The sequence below is a fragment of the Gekko japonicus genome, unplaced genomic scaffold (genome assembly GCF_001447785.1).
Source record: "Gekko japonicus isolate JY-2015 unplaced genomic scaffold, Gekko_japonicus_V1.1 scaffold1322, whole genome shotgun sequence".
NCBI lineage: Eukaryota > Metazoa > Chordata > Lepidosauria > Squamata > Gekkonidae > Gekko > Gekko japonicus.
The window spans coordinates 153,209-176,056 of NW_015172044.1; the positions used below are offsets into that span (position 1 = coordinate 153,209).

The 22,848-nt window shown below is 46.1% G+C and overlaps 1 protein-coding gene across 1 annotated transcript in view; it reads right to left on the bottom strand.

Moving 5' to 3' along the window:
- The window catches only part of SIGIRR (single immunoglobulin and toll-interleukin 1 receptor (TIR) domain), a 49,716-nt gene that overhangs the window by 1,161 nt on the left and 25,707 nt on the right, over positions 1-22,848 (bottom strand). Inside the window, exons 6-10 of the mRNA XM_015420703.1 lie at positions 18,612-18,755; positions 17,464-17,607; positions 13,900-14,002; positions 13,252-13,402; positions 7,196-7,376 (exon numbers count right to left, since the gene is read on the bottom strand). Of these exons, the coding sequence (XP_015276189.1) occupies positions 7,196-7,376; positions 13,252-13,402; positions 13,900-14,002; positions 17,464-17,607; positions 18,612-18,755 (723 nt within the window). The remainder of the gene's footprint in view (positions 1-7,195; positions 7,377-13,251; positions 13,403-13,899; positions 14,003-17,463; positions 17,608-18,611; positions 18,756-22,848) is intronic.

The window sequence follows — 22,848 nt, forward strand, 5'->3', positions numbered from 1 at the left end:
AGGGGGCCCGTGGGCTGTTTTGGCCGGGGGGGGTGGGGGGGGGGTTCTGCAGCTTACCTAGAGATGTGAAGGCCCGGAAAAATTTGGAAAAAAACGGTTTTTTTCCATTTTTTTCCTGAAGCCTTTTTTGTTTTTTTCTGAAAAATTGGAAAAATTGAAAAAAGAAAAGAAAAAAAATTGATTATGGAACATTTTATTTTAACATGATGGATAAAATATTTTAAGACAAGGTGTTCAAATATTTTCCAAATCATTTCTAAAATATATATATATATGGTATCAGATTGATCTAATTTCTGTGCACTGAGGACAGGCAAGTCCTAGGTTACAAACTGAACTCTCCAATGCAAGAACAAGATGCATTTCTTCCTTTAGGAGGTGCTATTGTCACGAGACAAGAAAAAGGTTAGAGTTTTGTTTTTGCATGTGGTATTCTGTTTGTAATAACTGTTTGGATACACTATATTTTTAATATGCTAGTTGTGATAATTTTATGCCAAGTAAAAATGTCCATAGTCATATTTTATGTTCCTAAAGTAACAGGATGAGTTTCAAACTAGAAAAGACAAAAGAAATGCTAATGTAGCATTTTTTTCCATTTTTCCGAAAATTTCTGTTTTTTTCCAAAAAAACCTGGAAAAAACCCGGGTTTTTTTCCAAGCTTCAACATTTCCGGAAATTTTACATCTCTAAGCTTACTTGGCTGCTTCCTGCTCTGACTGAGAGCTGCTGGGAGCAGGGGGTGGTGGGGCTTGTTGCATGTGCCTGCCCCCCGGGCTCTTTACTGCCGGAGCTCCACTCCTGTGCGCTCCTGCAGGAAATGACCCCGGGCCAGGGCAAAGAGGAGGATACAACAGTGCTGAGGAAGCAAGGGAGGTGGTGGTGACCCAGAAGGGGGGGAAAGCGAGCATGGAAAACTGAATTTCCCTCAGATTCTTGTGGGTCCCCCTTTGGGGGAATGGCAACACAGAAGCCATCTGACCACATCGAAGAGCCTTACCACTTGGGCAAATACCGCAGCCTCTCCACGGCACAAGGCTGTCTGACCGAAAAAATGGCCTCGTTTCAGCAGTATAGACGCCCACGAAACGACAGGTGTGAAATCCCTGCCGTGTGGCAAGCTCATTGCCTCCTCTCGGTCTGAGCCACTCCTTCCAGTTTAAACAGGCGCCATTCCACAGTGACTAGGGAACGTTTGATGAAGGATTACTCCTCATGCAGAGAACAAAGAGCCTCGGGCACCCTGGCATGTTGCTGGAAGGAGCCAGCAGTCAAACGAGGAGAGCATCCAGCAAGGTGTGCAGCAACACCATGCCGTGAACAATGCCGACTATAATGATGCCAGATGCCTGCCCTCAGCGCAATAAATCCAGAGTCGCTGTTCGAACACAAAGGAAACCCCAGCCAAGCCCATTATTTTTTCCTCTTTTCTTCTCCTGACGGTAAAATCGCCGCATATAAAGCAAGCCGGCCTTTCTCTTGCCAGTCGCTCGTAAATCTTTTATGACCACCAAACTTATTTTGCTCGTGTTACTAAAATTAAAAGGTATTGCTTTGCAAGCTCAGGCTGCATTAACAAACATCCACTGCCAGGACTTGTCCTCCAAAACCTAGGGTTGCCAAGTGAATTTGTCTTACCGGTGGGGGAGCCTCAGCGGGCTCCGGAAGCTGTCCCTCGATGTGCGCGCACGCGCCGCCAGCACGTCACCAGAAGTGACGCGCGACGTCGATCACGTTGAAGGCGTGGCCCCGATCGTCGGAGGGAGAACCATAGAGTTTTCCCTCCGACGATCGGGGCCACACCCCCAACGTGATTGACGTGGTTGCGTCACCTCTGGTGACACAGCCACGCTGTGCTTCGGGGGGCGGAGTTCCCCCCGGGGCCCGATTCCGCGGCAGTGGAAATCGGGCCTCCGAAGCGGGGGTTTACCCGCCACCCACCCCCACTTGGCAGCCCTACCAAAACCTCTGAGACTAATGCCCATCACCATACTTCTCTCCCCTTCATCCACTCTGCCGCTGGAGGCCTGGGAAGGGAGGCGCGAGAACTTCCTGTGTTCTCTGTAGCCCCAGGCTGAGGATTGAAAACCGCCTCTGGCATATCAAATCCCTCCCTTTTCTGATCCCTAGTTATATTAGGCAACGCATCCTGTGTGGAATTTTTCACTCTGCTCCCTGTTCCACAATGTGAACAAGTAGGGCTGCATCCACTTGAATGGTTTTTCTCTGCATTGGCTCCCAAACTGTACCAGGAGTTTTTTGGGGAACAGAAACATGACACGGCCCTCTAACCAGCCACTGTCTAGGCTTTTGCCATCCTCAGCATATTCTCTCTAGTTGGGTTAGTCACAGTCTTTACAGAAAGGACACAGTCCAAGCACAGTCGCCTGCCGTCTGGATGGGAAGGGGGGTATTTTCAAAGGTCCAGCCTACACTAGTGCCATTTTCCTTATGTCAGCCCGTCAAGGCTGTTTTTCCTCATTGCCACTACCAGAGAGCTTTATTAAAAAATTGATAATTACTATTGCACCATAGCACAACATTGCAATGACCTGTAGCCATGATCTACTCGTTCCTCTAAATTCCCAGCCTTCATTTAAGAAAAAAGTCACTAACCCTTTTCATGCAATGGAGGGCTAGAGACTGGGTGTGTTGTTGTTTTTTTTTAAAAAAAATCAGACCTGGGAATTCAAAGGGACTAGTAAATCATGGCAACAGATAATTATAATGTTACTTACCAGCGTGGTGTAGTGGTTAGCATGTCAGAGCAGGATCTGGGAGACCCAGGTTCAAATCCCCATTCTGCCATGGAAGCTTGCTGGGTGACCTTGGGCCAGTCACACAGTCTCAGCCTGACCTACCTCAGAGGGTTCTGGTGAGGATAAAATGGAGGACAGGACACCAATATAAATCACTTTGGGTCCTCAATGGGTAGAGAGGCAGGATATAAATGAAGTAAAATAACATAAATAAAAATATTGTACTACTAGGAGTAAGGCCGGTTTTGGGAAGAAATACAACGAGCTCTAGAAGGAAGCTCCAGGTGAGTGTCCCGGCTGTGGCTGGTGGGGCGGCAGAGGGAAGAGGAAAATGGAGGGAGGCAAGCCATGTTTATTTCCTTCTGCTTAGCTATAAGGCAGGGCTGTCTCAAGTCATTTTGCTGTCCCAAGTGGGTTGTATGGGAGGACAGCATCATGGTGACAGGTATGGTTCCCTCGACCTCTGACTTATGTTGATTCGGGGTTATGCAGTGGCAGCTAAGGTAGAAAAGCACCTCCTCCTATGCCATGTCTTCTGGGTTCCAAGAGTCTGGAAAGCGGTTCCATAGCCAGTTACAGGGTTGCCAACTCTGGGTTGGGAAATACCTGTAGATTTGAGGGGTAGAGCCTGGGGAGGGCAGGGTTTGGGGTGTGGAGGGACCCCAGCAGGGTTTAATGCCATAGAGTCCATTGCCCAAAGCAGCCATTCTCTCCAGGAGAACTGATCTTGGAGATCTCCAGGTGCTGCCTGGAGGCTGGCAATACTAAGGGGAGGGCCAGACCTGTAGATTTGAGGGGTAGAGCCTGGGGAGGGCAGGGTTTGGGGTGCGGAGGAACTTCAGTAGGGTATAATGCCATAGAGTCCACTGCCCAAAGCAGCCATTGTAATAGCTGGGAAATTTTCTGTAGGGAAAATGATGTGCTGTGGCTGGGGAACACAGTGATTTCTGGAAGATCTCCAGATCCTACAGGGAGATTGGCAACTCCAATGACCGTTTAAGGGAAGATTGGGATATGTATTTTACCTCAGGACACATTGAATGACTCCCAACAGCAAACTGTTTAGAATGTTAGAGGCAAAGGCCAATCAGGCCACATATGCAAATGACCTCTGTGTTCTGACTGACTACTGGGGGGAGAAGAACAGCTCATTGTTTAGAATGTTGGAGGGAGGACTCAGGCAACGCAGCCAGTGGATAGGGACAGCTTCTGAGTGACAAATTAGGGATCCAACTGATTTGGGAGCGTGTGGACTGTTCAGGAGAGTCGATGACCAAAACAGAATTATTATATAGAGAGATAAGTGAAATAGCAATTTTTTCCAAAGGCCCTCCAGTGGTGCTGTGGAAGAAAATGCAGGGAAAATAGCAGCTAAGAGAGCCACCTTTGACCATGCTAATGCCTATGTGTTTGTGGTGACTGTGACGGGGAAACCAAGAATTTTCACCATGTGGAAAATATGGTACTTACAGAAAATATGGCACTGTTGTATGCAATGCTCCCTCTCAGCTGTGGATTGTGAGCAAAAATTCTACTTTGTAAGCTATTGGCATTACATTGTGAGCAAGCGATTTGGCTACTGCATAAATTACTTTGCTCTGGAGCCCTCCTTCCCGAGCTAAGACAAAAAGGTGTGAGGTGGAGGCTAAAAACCTGTGAGCTAGCTCTCACTAACTCAGCGTAGAGGGAACACTGGATGTATGCATATTTGGGTCACCCAATGGTAGTTTCATGAGGATGAATGTTTGACAGAGGGATAACAATGTGGCCATATTCTTTACTTTGCCTTTCTGAAGGACATTTAAGGAGACAGCATTCTCAAGGGGGCCAATGAGAACTTCCTGTTCTGCCACCTGAAAGCCACAGAAGGACATGTGATCCATGAGCCGAAGCCAATTTTGTCAGCCAGTGAAAGTTTTTCAACATTGCTGGGTAAAGTACATTGTTGTGTAAGAAAAGGTCAATCACAATTTGACCAAACTATAGAGGCTTGAGCTCCTTTCACACTACCTTTCTAAACCGAATGGTTTCCATTATTGTCCTGCCATGGAGTAAACCAGTACAGGGACGGCTGTTTCACACAGCATTTCCCTTCCGGTAAGGAGCCATCTCTGAAGCGGTGTGTCATTTCAAACGGCGCCGCTTTCTTTTCCCACCGTTTCCCCCCGTGTGCACGATCTTCCTGAGAGGGTTTTCCTTTGTTAGTGTTCTATTGGGAGCACTATGGCGCTGGAGCAGGACCACAGAGCAGCGCCATAGCAACCCCATTGAGATGCCTGGACTCCACTTAGATACACTGACATCTGCTACTGCTGTCACCAGGAAACAAGGAGCTCACTGGATACAGAGTTCAAGCGCAGGTGGGTGGGTGGGTGGGAACTGGACAGTTTTGAAACCCAGCAAGCTTTCCTTTCTTCCTTAACTCCCACAAACCATGGAGTGTGTGTCCTTGTGTGTGTGCGCCTGAGGTCTACACTTCCTCTCAAGCAAACTTTTAAAAAATCGACCAAACTTCTGTCTCACCATTGACTTATGCCCCTGATCTCCCGCTTAAACACACTGTCCAGTCAGCTACTTGTTTCCAGGTGACAGCAGTAGTGAATATCAGTGTATCGAAACAGAGTCCAGGCATCTCAGTGGCGTTGCTATGGCACTGATTTGTGGCCCTGCCTCAGTGCCATAGCACTCCCAACAGAACATTCAAAAAAAAAAAAAGGACGATCGCGCACAGGGAGAAAAAGGGCGTCATTGCAGGAAGTGCTACGGGGCATTTTACACAGCACCCCATAGCGCTTCAGAAGCAGTAGGAAGGATTGAAGATTGGAAGAAAGCAGTTTTGAGTCAACACACTTCAGGCTCCTTTCCCAAATGGGACAGAAGCGTGTTTGTCTAAACAGGTAAATATATTCTGTTAGTAACCAGTTACTAAAATAGGTCTGTCTGAAATGACAGAAAAAAACCCATTAGTAACCAGTTCCTGAATTGGAATACATAGGCTGTCTGCAAAGGGCCTCAGTTGATAGAAAAGCTTTGGGTTCCATTGTGCACACATGTATTTCATTTTTTTCAGAAAGTAATCTCCTGTCAAACAGGTTTTGCATGTTTTTTAAACAATGCAGAAACCTGTTTAGCTTCTATGAGCATACACAGCAACTTTCTCACTTTCAAAGTGTCTTCAATTCTCTGAAGAATCTATCTTCTGACTCTAGCCTTAGTGTGCTTCATCAATCTGGCAGTCTGATTCTGTGCATGTCTGCTCAGAACATAACTTACTCCGAAGAAGGAGTGCACAAGAGTGCAGCACAATCCAGTCAAAACTAGACAAACAGCCATAAAAACACAGAAAGGAAGCACAGAGGCAGCTCACAGTTCAGATGGAAAATATTCAGGCAGGCAGCAACAGAGTTGTGGCAAGGAGAGCCCTTTAAGACTTGTATGAGCTCACCTAAGAACTAGCAAGCCAGTGGTAAGCTGGAACACTTTAGCAAAGGTGTATTCTTTAATATGCCTGTCTATGCAATGATATGCTTCACAGATTCGGTCACTGAATGTATGTGGATGTCAGGTAGCCCTGTCATAGGTCTGGAATGTGGAGGGGTGCCCTCCCGTTTTCTGTCTCAGCTCTCCTTGGCTCACCAACTGTTTGCTATCTTATGCTTGACCTTGTAGATGCTCCAGCTGCAGTTTTTCTCAGCTGGGAAAGTTAACAGCTTTTCTAAGCCTGCTTGCTTTGCCCATGAGTGCAAGATGTAACCATTGGCTCATGCTTACAGGGGGGATGTTTGATTTCACTATAAGTCAGAGGCCCTAGTGTTGGCGGCCATTCCTGACACAAGCTGTACATGTGTCTCTAGTACTGGATTTACCAATAAACAGTTATCTTCTCATGAAGCCCTGTGTTGCGTAACCTGACTAAGGATCCTGACAAAGTGGCAAAAACATATCTTTGTCCATACTTTCATCTCGTTTTCAGTATTCTAATGCCCCCGAAAATTTTCTTATTTTGGCTGTCATTTTCGGTTTGGGAGAAAGAACCAATTACCAACTTTTTCGGTTTGGGAGAAAGACCCAATTACCCCATGAGGTCACACTCAGCCTTCTCTGTGGTGGCATACTCATTGCACAACTCTGTCCAAACAAGCTCATATGACCAGCTCACAAAAACCTTGGTTAAAATGTTCCTGTTTAGGAAGAAATTTGGCTGGCTAATAACTGCTATTGTGGCTTTATTTTGAACACAGTGTAATGTATTTTTTCTTATTTTGAACACAGTGTAATGTATTTTTTAAAAATCCATTAGTAATTGAAATCTAAGAGCAGTACCAGTAAATCTACAGCAGACCTTGTGTCCTGTTGCTGTGTTATTTACTCTGATTAGCTTACTTCAGTCTCACTCCTTCAAAAGTACAGTGGTAGAGCTAAGATAAAAATGGTACCGTTACCAGTGTCTCCCTCAGGGTGAGATTCCCCTCGGAAATCCAGGTAGTTGCTGTGGATGATCAACATGGGATCCTTATCTTCCTGGAGATGGGTTTGGGGGTCTCCTCTGAGGCCTCGAGAGGACATTTTCCGTGGCAGGGCAAGGCACAGTTCCTTCCAGAAATCAGATGAAGGCATCTAGCAGCAAGAAGAAAAACACAGGCTTCGATCACGCGCATGCTGGATCAGTCACACGCAATGCCCTCCCGAAGGATATTTGTGGGAAAGTTCCAGCAGCTCTGCCTGAGAGACGGCACTCTCCCGAGGACCCTCTTGGTCCGCAAGGCACGAACCACCATGATCGTCCCCCAAAGGACAGTCCCTTAACTCCCTCTGGTTAGATTCCTTCAATAGTATCTTTCATGAGCTTTGCATACCTCTTTGAGTTTTATTTATATTTATTTATTTCTCAAATTTCTTCAAATTTGGCAGTGGCTGCTACCTGGGCTTCCATTGTTAAGGAGGCATCGAGGAGCACTTCCAAACTCTTAACCTCCAGCGCTGGCACCAATGGTGCCCCATTGAAAGTCAGGAGTGGGATCCCTGCCTTTGGACTGCCCTGGCTCAGGCACAGGACCCTCTGTCTTTGTCAGACTCAATTTCAGTCGGCTCAGCCTAAGCCAACCAGCCACAGCTTGTTACACCCGGTCCAGATCTTCCAGTTTGGAGTGAGACTGGCCACCCAACAACAGACAGAGCTGGGTGTCATCCGCATACTGGTGACATCCTAGCCCATGCCTCCAGGCAATCTGGGCAAGGGGGCGCATATAGATGTTAAAAAGCATCAGGGACAGCATTGCCCCTTGAGCCACACCACAACCCAGTGGGTGCCTCTGGGACAGCTGTTCCCCAAGTGCCACCCTTTATCCCTGACCTTGGAGAAAGGAGACAAGCCACTGCAAGGCCAGCCCCATAATTCCAGTGTCGGAGAGGCAGTGGGTCAGTAGCTGGTGGTCGACTGTGTTGAACACCGCTGACAGATCCAACAACAGCACTGCTGATCCACCTCGACCCAGATGCCTCCGGAGGTCATCCGTGAGGGCGACCAATGCTGTCTCCGTCCCGTGACTTGGGTGAAAGCCAGACTGGAAGGGATCTAGAATGGAAACATCATCCAAAAAGCCCTGTAACTGACTTGCCACTGCCCTCTCTATTATCTTGCCCAAATAGGGCAAGTTGGAGACTGGCCGATAGTTAGACAATTTGGCTGGGTCCAAAGATGGCTTTTTCAAGAGAGGGCGGACCACTGCTTCCTTGGTGCCTCCAGGAACAGTACCTCCAGGAGGGACTTCTTGATCATCTCCCACAAGGCACCTCAAAACCCCTCGTGGCCAACCTTAATTAGCCACGATGGGCATGGATCGAGGGAGCAAGTGGTAGGGCATACAGTTAGGAGCAGTTTGTCGACTTCCTCTAAGCTGAGCAGACCAGAAGATGTGCGTGGAACCTCAAGCTCGCTCACTGTATCAACTGTAGCGGGGAGGTTGCGGTGGAGAGACAAGACTTTATCTGCAAAATGGCTCGCAAAAGCCTCACAGCCAATAGCCAATTCCCTACATTTTGCTTGCCTTGCTGCAAAGTAGTAATAGATCGAATTGTTCTAAACAATTGGGCTGGGCACGAGCTTGCAGATGCAATCACAGCCACATAGTACTCTCTCTTTGCAGCTTTGACTGCCACCTCGTAGGATCTCATAAACGGCCTATAAAATGTTCTTGTAGCTTCATCGCGAGCATGCCACCGCTGTCTCTCTGTCTCAGCCCGTGCTTCATCAGCCACAGCTCCTGGGTAAAACATGGAGTGAGCCTAGAGCGAGGGTTCAGAGGGCGTTGGGGAACGATCTCATCAATGGCCCTTGAGAGTTGGTTATGCCAGTCTTCAACAAGCTCATCTAACGAGCTGCCTGGGGGCATCGGATCCCGGAGAGCCATCTGAAGCCGCATTGGGTCCATTTGGCTCCACGGATGAGCCAAAATAGGCTCGCCACCCAAACAGGGTCAAGGTGACATATTCGGCAGCGGATTTAGTTTGTTCAAAACAACTGATGTACATACACAATTTTTGATGACCTGGTCTAGAGCCCAAGACAAGGATGTTAATCATTTAGACTTAAATAAGCCCTTGTGCCAGAACTCACTTTAAAATGCTAACAATCTGCACAGGAAACATGAGGGCCATAACATCAGCATGGCTCTCTCTCACTGACCCTAAGTGGGAAGAAATTATTTCCTTTTAATTAAGGCATTACAGAACTTTTGAAAAAGAAAGGCATAGATATACAACCTTGGCTGGCATTACCGGACTCCAGAATACAGCTGGACCACAGTCCCAGTATTGGAGGCAAAAATCGAACTCTCACAGCTTGCTGTGTTAGTATAATGCTTTTCAAAATCAGCAAAGGGTAACAGCTGTCAGTGTTAGGAAGTTTCTCTCAGAACTTGCCTCTGTTAATGTAACCAAAAGCAGTCCTAAAGCTATGAAAGCTGCAAAGAGCGTTGTTTCTTTTATGTTAACCGTCTTACAAATTAAATGGACAACTATGAAACAATTGCCCAGCGTCAAATAGCCAGCTTTATAGCTGGTTCTGTGCAACACAGCCCGTGCTTCAAACTTAAAATAGTGTACATAATTTTGCTGAGATGTCCATCAGACTGATTGGTCTATAATCTGCAGGCTCATTTGAGTCTGTTCCTTGACAAACGAGAGCACTATGACCAGACTCCACTCTGATGGAATGCAATCCATTGTATTTATTGAATCAAACAATTTAGTAATGATGACTAGATATAAAGTCCTATCCTGTTGCTTTGTTTTGGAAGAGGCTGTTCAGTGGAGTTTTTAAGGTCTGAGCAAAGAATGGCTGGCCTAGGCTGGCCCGATCCGGTCAGATCCTGGAAGCCAGCTAAGCGGGGTTGGCCATGGTTGGTGCTTGGATGGAAGACCACCAAAGAAGTCCAGGGTTGCTGTGCAGAGACAGGCCATGGCAAACCCACCTCTGTCCATGCCTTGCCTTGAAAACTCTATGGGTTCACCATATGTTGGCTGCAACTTCATGGCACTTCACACACACACACACACACAAGAAATGGGGGGGGGGAATGGTCAAGATCTGTGGCTCAGTATGGATGCAGATGGTCCTAGGTTCAATCCCCGGCATCTCTAGTTTTTTAAAAATCAGATAAGAGGTGCTGTGAAAGACCTCAGCCTGAGACCCTGGAGAGCTAGTGCCAGTCTGCATAAATAATACTGACCTTGTCGCACCAACGGTTTGATTCAGGGCTATTTTGGGGCAGGAACGCACAGGAACGGAGTTCCGGCTGGCTTCAGAGTTGGCCATGCCCTCTACAGCCAAAATTTCTGCATGCATGGCTACAGAGGGAAGGCCTGGAGAGTGACCCACCCAGCAACTCCAAGGCGGGAGAGCCGGGGGGCCCCTGGAAGGATTGGGGAGGCATTTAAATGCCTCCCCATGCCTTCCCCAGCCTAGGGTCAGCTTGCCCGGGCTCCCCGCAGCTGTGGGGTGCCCAGGTAAGCCAAGGGAAGGCATGGGGATGTGGCCTAATATGCTAATGAGTTTCTGCTGTTGGGTGTGGCCTATTATGCTAATGAGTTCCTGCTGGGCTTTTTCTACAAAAAAAGCCCTGGTTTGATTCAGTATATGGCATCTTTATGTGTTCACGTGACATGAAGCTTAGACCTGATGCTCTTGTCCAGCAACTGCTATTAAAAGCTTTTAAGTTGTCATTAAAATTGTGTTCTAAAAATATAGAGAGCAGCGGACTCTAATCTGGGAGAACTGGGTTTGATTCCCCACTCCTCCATATGCAGCTGCTGGTGTGACCTTGGGTAGTCACAGATCTCTCAGAGCTGTTCTCTGAAGAGCAGTTTCTGTCAGAGCTCTCTCAGCCCCGCCTACCTCACAGGGTGTCTGTTGTGGGGAAGGGAAGGCTATTGCATGCCGCTCTGAGACTTCGAGTGAATGGCGGGGTATAAATCCAATCTCTTCTTCTTCTCTAGCCGCTGTCTTGATTTCTATGGTAAATCTCTATCTTACACTATTCTTGCTAACATAAGCCAAATGCTGGGGTACAGAAATGGAAAGTTGCTTAAATTATACAAATTAAGTAACCTTATAGAACATGGCAGGCAACAGGGGTGAAAAGGACCAGGCTAGGGGAGGTACAGGATGTGAATTTAGACCAGCACCCTGACTAATGAAAGCCTCACATTGATTCAGTTTAATGTATAAGCTTTTAGCAGACAAACTGCCCACATGTTTTCAAAACTTTTCTTCACAACCATGACAAGTTGAAGCTTATCTGCACATGGGCGGTTTTGTTTGTAAGTGCCACGGTTCTCTGGAAAAACAGCTGGATATCTGTTGCACAACTTCTCTGTCCGTATCAGTTCCCATAACTGGCTTACCAGCTTTCCCCTCATTTCTCACAAGACCCGACGATGTATCTGTGAAAGCGGAAATGCCTTCTTGTTTTTTCTTACTTTGTGAAATCTTGTACCACCCTTAGGAGGAGGGTGGTCCAGGAATGAGAAATGTTTAAGTTCAAGTAGGGTAGGTGGGATGCTGGAATAACCAGTATGTGAAGGGAATGGCAGGCAAAGGTTTTTATGGGACCAAAGGGCTTCTTAGAAATGCTTTAGGGAAAGGGAAATGATAAAAGTAAACAGTTGCCAGTAATCCATGTGCAAATCATGTGTATAATTATTACATATTGCAAGATCTCATGTGTGCCACGTCCTAATAAAGGACTCATAACGACCAGTTTTTCAGCTGCAAAAACATTCTGGATTATCAACATGTCAATTATCAATAATATTAGACTGCATATTTTTTATGATGCAAATAAGCTCTCTTATACTCTTTGCTGATCTCTTGCTTTGATGTGCAACTGCAAGCAGTATTGAGAGTCAAAAAGATGTGACCATTTATCGCTGATCTATGATAACAAATATAGCAGATATAATCAGAAGTGTCTAAACGGCTGGAATGGAGGGGGAAAGCCTTCTGAATCTGTCACTGTCTCCTGACTTTGTACAGCCCTTGTGTTAAAAGAGCTCTCCGGGTGAAGCTGCCGCTTCTCATTTCTCAGATGCTGGTGCCTCCCTGTGGCTTGTTGTTGCTGTTTTTTATCTAGGTCATTACAAGTTCATCTGACTTTCTCCTCCACATTTTCAGCATCAGTCAGAGTTCACCCTTACCAGTGGTTTCCACGCAACGGCCTCAGGAGCAGTTGTCAATCGGCTCTCAACTAGGCTGAGTTCATAGGAGAAATACCCTTTTGGTATCCCCTAAGACACACACTGGCCAGACTTCACATTCAGCACATAAATAATAAAAGTAGCAGCCATGCGATCTCTACACTCCAAACAGAAGCAGAATGTCATTAGTGCATGCATTGCTATGTCAAGGAATTGCAGAGGGCCTTCATCAAAAACCAAGAAGTTGAGTTCTATGCAGGGGTCACTTCGTAGAAAAAGAGGTGCGGGAGCTCATTAGCATACCTCATTAGCATAATTTATGTGCATATGCCACACCCCCTGACATCACCAGAAGTGTGTCAGAAGGCAACACCCACCACTGGACTGTTTTGGATTGCTAACTATTGGAGGGGGGGGAACGTGCAGAACTGTCCTCACAGAGGAGGGAGAGCTTGTACCTGAATAAAACTTGGTCTTAAAGGTACCACTGGACTGTTTTGGATTGCTAGCTATGGGGGGGGGGATGCACAGATCTGCCCTCACAGAGGAGGGAGAGCTTGTACCTGAAGGCGGGCAGGTGGGTGACTCTGCAGCTTACCAGGCTGCTTCTTGCTCTGACTGGGAACAGGGGGTGGGGCTTGTTGCATGTGCCCGCCCCCTGGGCTCTTTACTGCCGGAGCTCCGCTCCTGTGCACTCCTGCAGGAAATGACCCCTGGTTCTATGATTCTTGAACAGCTTCAAATATTACTTTGCTGCTGAGAAAAGGAAGCAAGAGGCTTGCAGCCCACAATTTACCATGGAACCAGCACGCCACATCAGCAGAGTCACCGTGCTCTTGTGCTGTTTCAGCAAATCAATGGCTGGATGCGCTATTTCCCTGTACTGGCTCTCGAAGGCAACAAAGATTGGCCTCTGAGACAGTTCCAACAGTCTCCACAGACCTTCCCTGGAAATGGGAGAAAAGCAGTAGTTAGAGAGTCATAAGGAAATTTACTTCACTCAGGCATTAGTAGAACTCCTCAGCACCCAACCGAACTACTATGATCCAGGCACCTCAAGAATTCATTCAGAGGTTCCACTGATTTTAATGAGATTCAACCCCATTTGGTTAAACTTCAGAAGAATGTTTAAGAGATTGAAAATCTCAAAGACTTCTATAGTTCACTTCCAGATATTTATTTATTTTATTTATTTATTAGTTTGTTTTATATCCCGCCCTCCCAAAGGCTCAGGGCAGCTCACATGCGGCAAAGCCGAGTGCAAAATACAATACAGTATATAATAAATAAAACATTTAAAATCACAATATTCATGAATTTTTGGACACTGTGGGTAACAACTGCACCAGTGTAGCTGACAGGACCCTCCCACTTTAGTGAAAGCTGCCCAAGAAGATCCAATAAAACAGCAAACAATTGTCTCTCTTGGTGGTCCTCCAGTTACCTGAAATTAGTGTTGCACCATTCCTGTTCCAGGTAAGCATTAGAAAGAACAACAATGAGGCGACGGCACCGACTGACATTCATGATCAGATCTGCAGAAGGCTCTAGGGAAAAGGCAGACAGTTGAATCTCTTTTCGGCAAAGGCCCAATGCCTAGCCCGCCACTAGTTCGGCACTCACCCTCCTCCTGTACTAGAAGGAATCACCAGTGACAATGTTCCCTCTAAGCTCCACAGTGTTGTGAGCAAAAATTCTACCTTGTGAACGAAAAAAGCTAGTAGCATTAAAGTTGTGAGTCTACATTTGACTTCCATTGGATTACTTCCATAACCTTGTAAAAATCTCAGAAAGAATTCTTTCAAACCACATTTTAAGAATAATTTAAACATTATAAGAGAAAACAGAATCAAGTCAAATTTCATTACAGAAAATGTTGCCTTCTATAGGGGTAGACCAGGCCTCCAGAGAACAGGTCTACCCTCCCCTGTCCACTATATTGGTAGACCTGGCCTCAGACTGTCACCCTGCGCTGAGCCTTAGAAAACATACCAGCACTTGGGGGGGGGGGAACTCTTCCAGTCTACTCTGGGGGGTTTTTTTTAGTGAAATATGACAAATTACAGGTCAAATATAACAGAAGTGGAACAATCACTGTCAGAACCCTGCCTAACCTAACAAACAGGAAGCTGCTTAAATGTTATCAAGCTGCCCAAACTACTTATTTAGTCAAACATTTATATCTCACTTTTCCTATGACTCGAGGCAGCTTACAAATCACACTGAAAACCATAACGGGTGTGCAAAAAATAATAACCTATTTTTCCAGCTCCATTATAGTCTATGGGGACCATTATAGTCAATGGGCTCCATAGGCTATAATGGAGAATCAATCTGGGGGTATCGGGGGGGGTATTTTTTTGAGGTAGAAGCACACCAGCTAGTGCCTCTCCTCAACCCCCCCCAAGTATCAAAAAGATTGGACCAGGGGGTCCAATTCTATGGGCCCCAAAAGGAGGTGCCCCCATCCCTTATTGTTTCCAATGGAGGGGGAAATGCCTTATTGTGAGCAAAAGCTTAAAATTCCTGAGTTGGAGCTAAAATGTTGTGCACCAGTGCCCCCTAGCACACCTTAGCAGAAACACTGATCATCAGCCTAACAAAAGAAATCACATCAGTTCCAAACAGATGCCCTGAAGAAAGGAGTCAATTCCTTAATGCCACCCCATTCTCTTTAGTTTTTAACTAGGGGAAATGCCCGTTGCGGGGGGAGACAACGAGCCCTAGGGAGAGCTGTCGGCTTAGAGCAAGGGGGCTGGGCCTGCCCAGCGAAGCAGGGCCGGGGCATGGCATGTGGTGGCCTCCCCCGCCCCCAAGCATGGCCAGGGCCGGCGGAGTTCCCTCCAATGTAGGGCCTGAAGCCTGGCCGGCGAAGGCCGCCCCAGGCGAGGGAAGGCCGGTATGGCCACCAGAAACAGGCCTCGCGCTTGGCGGGGCCACAATCTCACCCTACTGAAGGACTTTGCCTCTCACCAGCAGAAAGTTAGGAGAGCGAAGACGTGCGCGGCCAGGGCAAGTGCCTCGGGCCGCACTGGATCGTTGTCGCGCAGTGCATGGAGGCAGTGGTCGGCACGGCGGGAGGGAAGCCGCCGCCTACCAGTCCCCGGGTGCGGTGGCCACCTCCCCCGTCCCTGAGGCCAGGCGGCCCCGGCACAGCCCCCCCTCGCCAAAGAAGGTGGTGGAGCGAGGCGGACCGGGCGGCCGTTCGGGAATGAGCTCTTCACATGCCGTCGCCGGCCTCTGCCATCCCCCTCACTGACATTCCGCTTTTCCAGGGCTGCTGCGTCCTCCTGGCGCCGGCCCCCGCGCAGCCCCACAGCCTCCCTTCCCCAGCTCCTGGCGGCAGCGTTCACTCGCAGTGTTCGCCTCCCGCGGCAGCTGGCAGGCCAATGGCTGACGGTGCACATTTTTTCTCCGCTCCCTTACTCAGTTATATATAAGGAGAGATGACACTTCAAATGACACTATTTGCTTTGGATAAAATGGGTGCCTGTGCCTTCAAAAAGAAACCAAGCCTTAGGCACATCTTCATTCTATTCTTCAGAGCACAGTCAAAAGATGGGGGTTTGTTTGTAGGATGGACGGTGTTTCTTGGCATACCAAGAATACCTGTATTCTGATAAATGGTTTATCAGGTTTGTCCCATTTTCATAGTGCATCTCCAGAAAGGTGACACAGTACCTGGAGAATACCCTTTTTGCACTACACTTTCCATCTTCTTGAGTGAGTAGCACTCATTATGGGCATAATTATGGTCCCAGCTTCCTGGACGTGCTTTCTCCCTCCCACTCTTGCTATCACCAGTTTTATGCTGGTGGAGTGTTGTACAGGATTTTTGTGTTTGTGGTCTATTGGATGCATACATTCCAAAGTAAAAGTACAGAAGAATGTTAAGAGGGGTGCATTGAGTGTAGGGGTAATTTGGTATGTTCACAGCTATTTGAGTTCCACTGCATACATAAGCCATGAATACTTCCCAAGTATGTGCCCGGGGGGGGGGGGGGGGGGGGGACAGGAACAGATAAAAGAAAAACTATTAGATAGAACAACCAGTCCCAAGAATAGTCCAAGTATACATGGCTAGGATCTAACTAGATGATAAATGGGAAATCAATGAATAGACTCTCACTTAAAAAAAAAAAAAAGCTAACAGCAATCGTATGAGAATGTGAGAGAGAATAAGATCAAAGTCGTGGCACTGGAACAAGGGAGCTTTATATTCTCTCCACACCATTCTCCTGATTTAGAGTCCCCCAGCTGATATTTCTCCATATAGAAAAGCTATACACGTGGTGCTAATATGTTCCATCCCACGGGCCAAACCGCAACAAACAGCACTTCCCCCTGTAAAGGTAAAGGTTCCCTTGCTCGAAAGCCAGTCGAATCCGACTCTAGGGTTGCAGTGCTCATCTCAGTTTCAAAGCCGAAGAGCCAGCGCTGTCCGAAGATGTTTCCGTGGTCATGTGGCCGGCGTGACTAAACACCAAGGCGCACGGAACGATGTTACCTTCCCACCAAAGTGGTACCTATTTATCTACTTGCAATTTCTTGCTTTCGAACTGCTAGGTTGGCAGGAGCTGGAACTAGAGATGGGAGCTCACTCCATCATGCGGCACTCGGTTCTCGAACTGCTGAACTACCGACCTTCCACAGCCTGCAGTTCAGTGTCTTAACCACTTGAGCCAAGCAAGCACCCACTTCCCCCTGTACCACGTTCCTAATCTTAATATGGCCGCCACTGCTGTTCCTTCTGCTGCTTTGAGCTACAAACCTCCATCAACCATAGGGGAGCTGATCATGCATTTCATGGTGTCTTTCCTAGTTTGTTCCTCAATGCTGAGTTACCACATTACAAATAAACCCACTTATATACAACCCCATCTGAGTTAAACTAGTGGTATCAAGGTGCTCAAGCTAACGAATCAATTTCTGACTATCAAGCAGAATTCAATAGCAAGGGTGTTTGTCATAGGAAAACATTAAACAAGGTGTTGGAGCAGTTCTCTACCTGAGTTGGGCAGAACATCTTTATCATCTAGGAAGAGTTTGTAACCATAACGATTTTCCAGCTGTGGCTTCATTATGAAGTTCACAAACTTTATGTCATCTGTTGCGTTAGCATAAGACACATAGGCATCATAGAGCTTGCCATCTGTGGAAAGAAACAGAGAGAGGAAATAGGAGGAAATACAGTTCATGTCATGATATCTTTATTTTTTCCAGTGTAGACCAATGTTAACACTGAGAGTACATCTTCTGTAGAATTTCACAGATGGGGCAAGACTAACTTTGCAATTTTACCTTAGACCAGCGGTGTTGAACTCATTTGTTATGAGGGCCAGATCTAACATAAATGAGACCTTGTTGGGCCGGGCCATGTGTGTCATAAAATGTAATGCCCGGTAGCGGAGATATAAACTTTATAGAGGACACAAACACAAAGGGTTTTTAAAACTTAAAATAAAAATATGCTTAAAATGTTAGCAGTCTTGCAACCTTTTGTTTATTTCACAGTGTCTGATAACTGACACCCCTTGCTCTGAATTATCGCATCAAAATGTCTGTGCTGTTGCAATCTTGAGTATGCTGTTCAGGTGTGTATCTGTAAACTGCAAACCTACGATGACGCAGCAGCAGCGGAACTGGAAGAAGAAGCAGAAGACAGCCAGTTCTACTGCGGGCCTGAAAGAAGCCCTCCGGGGGCCTGACCTGTCCCCGGGTCGCATGTTTGACACCCCTGCCTTAGACTCTCCTTGGAGGTAGATCCCATGCAAATGAATGACGTGCTAGGTAAACTAAACTACAGTGCAATCCTAAACCAAGTTGCAGCCTTCTAAGTCCACTGAGTTCAATGGATTTAGAAGGGTGTAACTGTTTGGGATTGCACTGCTACACTGCCATAAGCACTACAAAAAGGGGGGGAGCCTTGCCCCTCCCTCACACTGAATGCTTGGATCCCATTCAGATATGGCAGGAAGACTGTAATGTCACTTTAGTTCTACCATCGTACAACTTTCCTTTGGGAGAAGCTATCGTAGACTGTCTTGGTGCTAGAGTCAAGATTCCATTATGCAAATCCCCTCAACTACTTCCCATAGCATAAAATACTCTTAATCAAGGGGGAAAGGCCAGTAACACCCCACCCCAAGGGTTTACCATTAATCTCCAGATCGCCATAACGGTTCCTGTACCACAGCAGCACATTCAGACGACACTTCACGTATGTAACGCTCGTTAGCAGCAACAGTGTCAGGATGAAGAATGCAACTAGCACAGCACCCAAGTGTCCAGCAGCCTCAACTGTAACAGAAAAGGGCACTTCCTTCAATATACATGACAAGCAGTCAATTACATGGTACATGGGAAGTGAGAAAGGAAGAGAAGAACTTTGTTCATAGCACTGTTCTGTATAAGTCTGCACAGTGGTTGTGGGATGCTCAGCAGGGTGGTGTGGTCTCTAAAGGACAAATGCATCGAGTCAGGGGTCATTTCCTGCAGGAGCACACAGGAGCGAAGCTCCGGCAGTAAAGAGCCCAGGGGGCGGGCACATGCAACAAGCCCCACCCCCTGCTCCCAGCAGCCCTCAGTCAGAGCAAGAAGCAGCCAGGTAAGTTGCAGAGCACCCCCCCCCGGGCCCCCAGTCCAAAACAGTCCAGTGGCACCTTTAAGACCAAGTTTTGTTCAGGTACAAGCTCTCCCTCCTCTGCGAGGACAGAACTGCACGTTCCCCCCCCCCCATAGCTAGCAATCCAAAACAGTCCAGTGGAGCCTGAGCAATGGGTATTGCCTTCTGACACACTTCCGGTGCTGTCAGGGGGTGTGGCATATGCAAATAAGTTATGCTAATGAGTTATGCTAATGAGCTCCTGCACCTCTTTTTCTACGGAATGACCCCTGCATCGAGTAATATAACAATAACGAGTGGGGGGGGCAACTACATATTAGCAAAGAGATAACAATTGATTGATTAAAACAGATATTGAAACAAGCAATTGTAGGTAATGATGAGAAGATAAGCAGAAGCTATTAAAAAAACAAATTTATCCTAGCACCATGTTATTCCAGATTTTGTAAGCATCCCTATTCACAAGACATGTTTGCAGAAATAAATCAAATGAGCCGAGATTACAGATTTTTGCTTTGTGCTGGCTTGTTGCATGCACATGCAACAAGCCCCACCCCTATGAACTACATTCTCCATAGCCTTCACAGCTAACTAAATCTCTTTTGTGTGTGTGTGTATGTAACCCTTTCACAGTGACTTCTAGCATAACAATTTTAAAAGGCACTGTTTAAATAGACCATTTGCAGAAGAAACCTGATCTAAACACTTATCATGATGTTATTTTAGAATAAACCCAAGCTACAATCTTGAAATTGTTTCAGCAGTCCAAAGGAACTTCCAGACAGAGGATTTTTAAGTTTCAGGCATGCTAAACAGAAACAGAAAAACATGTTGTCCGGATGCATAATTAATTTCAAAGCAGAGTAACTGGAAAAGCAGTGACTAATATGTCAGGAAGGTTTTCATTGTATGCTGGTGCCATCATGTGGTAATTTCTGTCGTCAGATTCATAGATGATGGTACCACAAGATTGCTTTGCAAACTGAATCCCTAAAACCAACACAGGGTCTTAGGCTTGCAACAGGGTTACATAGCCAGCACCTGAGGCAGCTTTTACTGCAGGCAGTTCTGAAAACTGGAAAATATAGCTTGGAGACCTTTAGCCACCCTGCTGCAATTAGGGTAAAATAACCTTTTAAAGCAGGCAGGATCATCCAAGGAGCAGGTGTAGTCTTTGATGTGCCAATGCAACACACAGTGAGGTTAAATAAAATGTGTGGAGGCACACTTAAGAAAGGCAAATAATACTGAAGAAATTTACTAATAGATAACTCAATAAGGGGTAATATCACAAACACAATAATACTAATGAATATTTGCTAATAGGTAACTCAATGAAGAGTAATATCACACCCCAAAATACAATAAATAATCCAACAGGTAAGTCTGCAATGGACAAAGACTCCGGATATTCAAACCTTCATTTCAAAAGTCTTCCTCAGTAGAGGCTAAGTATAGGCAAGAATATTAAGAACCTCGAAGATTACAAAAAATACTTTAAAAGAACTAAGAATATACAAAGGTTCATTGAGTTACCTATTAGCAAATATTCATTAGTATTATTGTGTTTGTGATATTACTCCTTATTGAGTTACCTATTAGTAAATTTTTTCAGTATTGTTTGCCTTTCTTAAGTGTCCTCCACACAGTTTTTTTCTGACTTGCTAAGTTCACTGTGTGATCGCTGATTGTTTCCTGTTAAATAAAATGTTGCATTACTAACAAAAAACAAGCAAAAATAAATAAATGCAGTATAAAAGCAAAGGAAAAAAATAGCAGCAAATATTCTGCCTCTACAGCTAAGGAAGTAAGAGCAATCAAATTTCTATATAGAGAAGGGAAAGTCTGAAATAGTTTCCAAAATTCTTTGAGACACACAACATTTCTGAACACGATCTTCAAAACTGCATTCCCTCCAAACAAGACAGCAGATCTGGGGTGCTTCCACAATGACATTTTGCTTTAGTTTCACATCTAGACTGGAGGTCGGTTCTTTAGAACATCCACAAGGTATCATAACCAAACTGTCTACTTCCTGAGTTTTTCCCCTGCTTTGATGTAATCTTTCCCAAACCTGGGTTGATATGATATTTTTGGATCCTGTCTGGATGGCAAAGTGCACATTTTTGAAGTTCTACCACACATCGGTGCCAATTTCTCTTTATCAGTTCCATATAGCCACTATTCCCCACCAACTACCACCAGTGGAGAGCTTTTTCAAGTTTTACGTTTTTATTCAGCAGTTTCCAGATCACTACAGCACAATAATGTTTTAATGATCTAGTACGACAATCTCCTTTTAAAACGTAAGTCTCTAGACCTTTTTGCAGCATAAAGAGTGCACCTTTCCTTTTTTTTTTTTAATCGTGCTGTGAAAAGGGCTTACTTTTTTAAAAATGAAAACTGGGAATTCAGAGGAGCTCGTAGGTTGTGGCAAAAGAACCATAACATTATTGTACAGTAGCTATGGGGGGTGGCAGATGTAGGGAGCTGAAGAGAAGAAAGAGAGGGAGAAATTGCCACATTAATGCTCTATTGTTGCTGCCTCTGCATCTTCAGCAGCAAGAGCCACACATAGGTGGAATCTGCATTGGTATTTTCCACTGCTTCGGCTACACTCTCGCTCCGTCTCCAAAAAAGATGTCCACGTCTCTTTGGGTTTCACTCTCCGACTGCACTGTTATAATTTCTGCTGTCTGGATTATTTTATTGTCCTATGGTTTCGGCTCCGTCATGATTGCGGCTTCTCTCCAGCTCAAATGGATGTACTTAAAAGCACTCTAAGTAGGGTTGCCAAGTCCAGCGTCGCGCCGCAGCAGAGGACTCCCGGCTGGCGGCTTGAGCGTGCAAAGCGCGCGCCGCACACACATCACCCAGAAGTGACATGACGCCGCCGGGCACGCTGGGGGCGGGGCCATGACCATCCGAGGGAAAACCATAGAGTTTTCCCTCGGATGACCGTGGCCCCGCCCCCAGCATGCCCGGCATCGTCATGTCACTTCCAGGTGACGTGCCCGTCGGGGTGGGGTTCCCCCCGGGGCCCGATCCGCCGGTGGTAGGGAACGGGCCTCTGGGGCGGGGGTTTCCCGCCCCCCTGGGACTTGGGAAGCCTAACTCTAAGCCCCCCCAAGTGCTAATCGGAGGCTTATCTGCTCTGTTTACCTTCTGACGGCACATAGAGGAATGTTTGACAAGCTAAGAGTGAATTATTTTATCTTGTTTTGTGATTTTTATATTGCCTGAAAAGTTAGAGAAAGATCCCTTCTACATACATACATACATACATTCTGCAAACTAAACACCCAGTCTTTACAGTTTTTTGGCTATTTTTGCTTTCTTGTTTAACCAAAAGCTGGGCAAAACTGAAAGCTGAGAAAATCCTTCTCTTTGAATGTAAAGAGAAGTTTATAGCTTGTTGGCTTGTTGCCTTAAGTAATTTATTGCCTTGTGTAAAGCTAATGGGTGCCGGCAAATGCTGGGCGTGCTAGAGAAGAAGGGGAACAGTAACATTCCCGGCCAGGAAGCAGAAAAAAATAGCAGATTTTTTCGTACCACTTTGAAAAAAGCATCACACTAGTATAAAGAAAGACGGCATCAAGACTGCTTTAAAAATGAAAATGCAGATTCGGCCATAGTATCACCATGTGGATGGCATACAACAAGGCTATATTTTGTCCTCCCCTGATGTTTTAGAAATACTGGTGGGACTTTTATCTAGGTAGAATACATGGAGCAGTAGGCAGAATCTTTCTTAAAGTCTTTTAATAA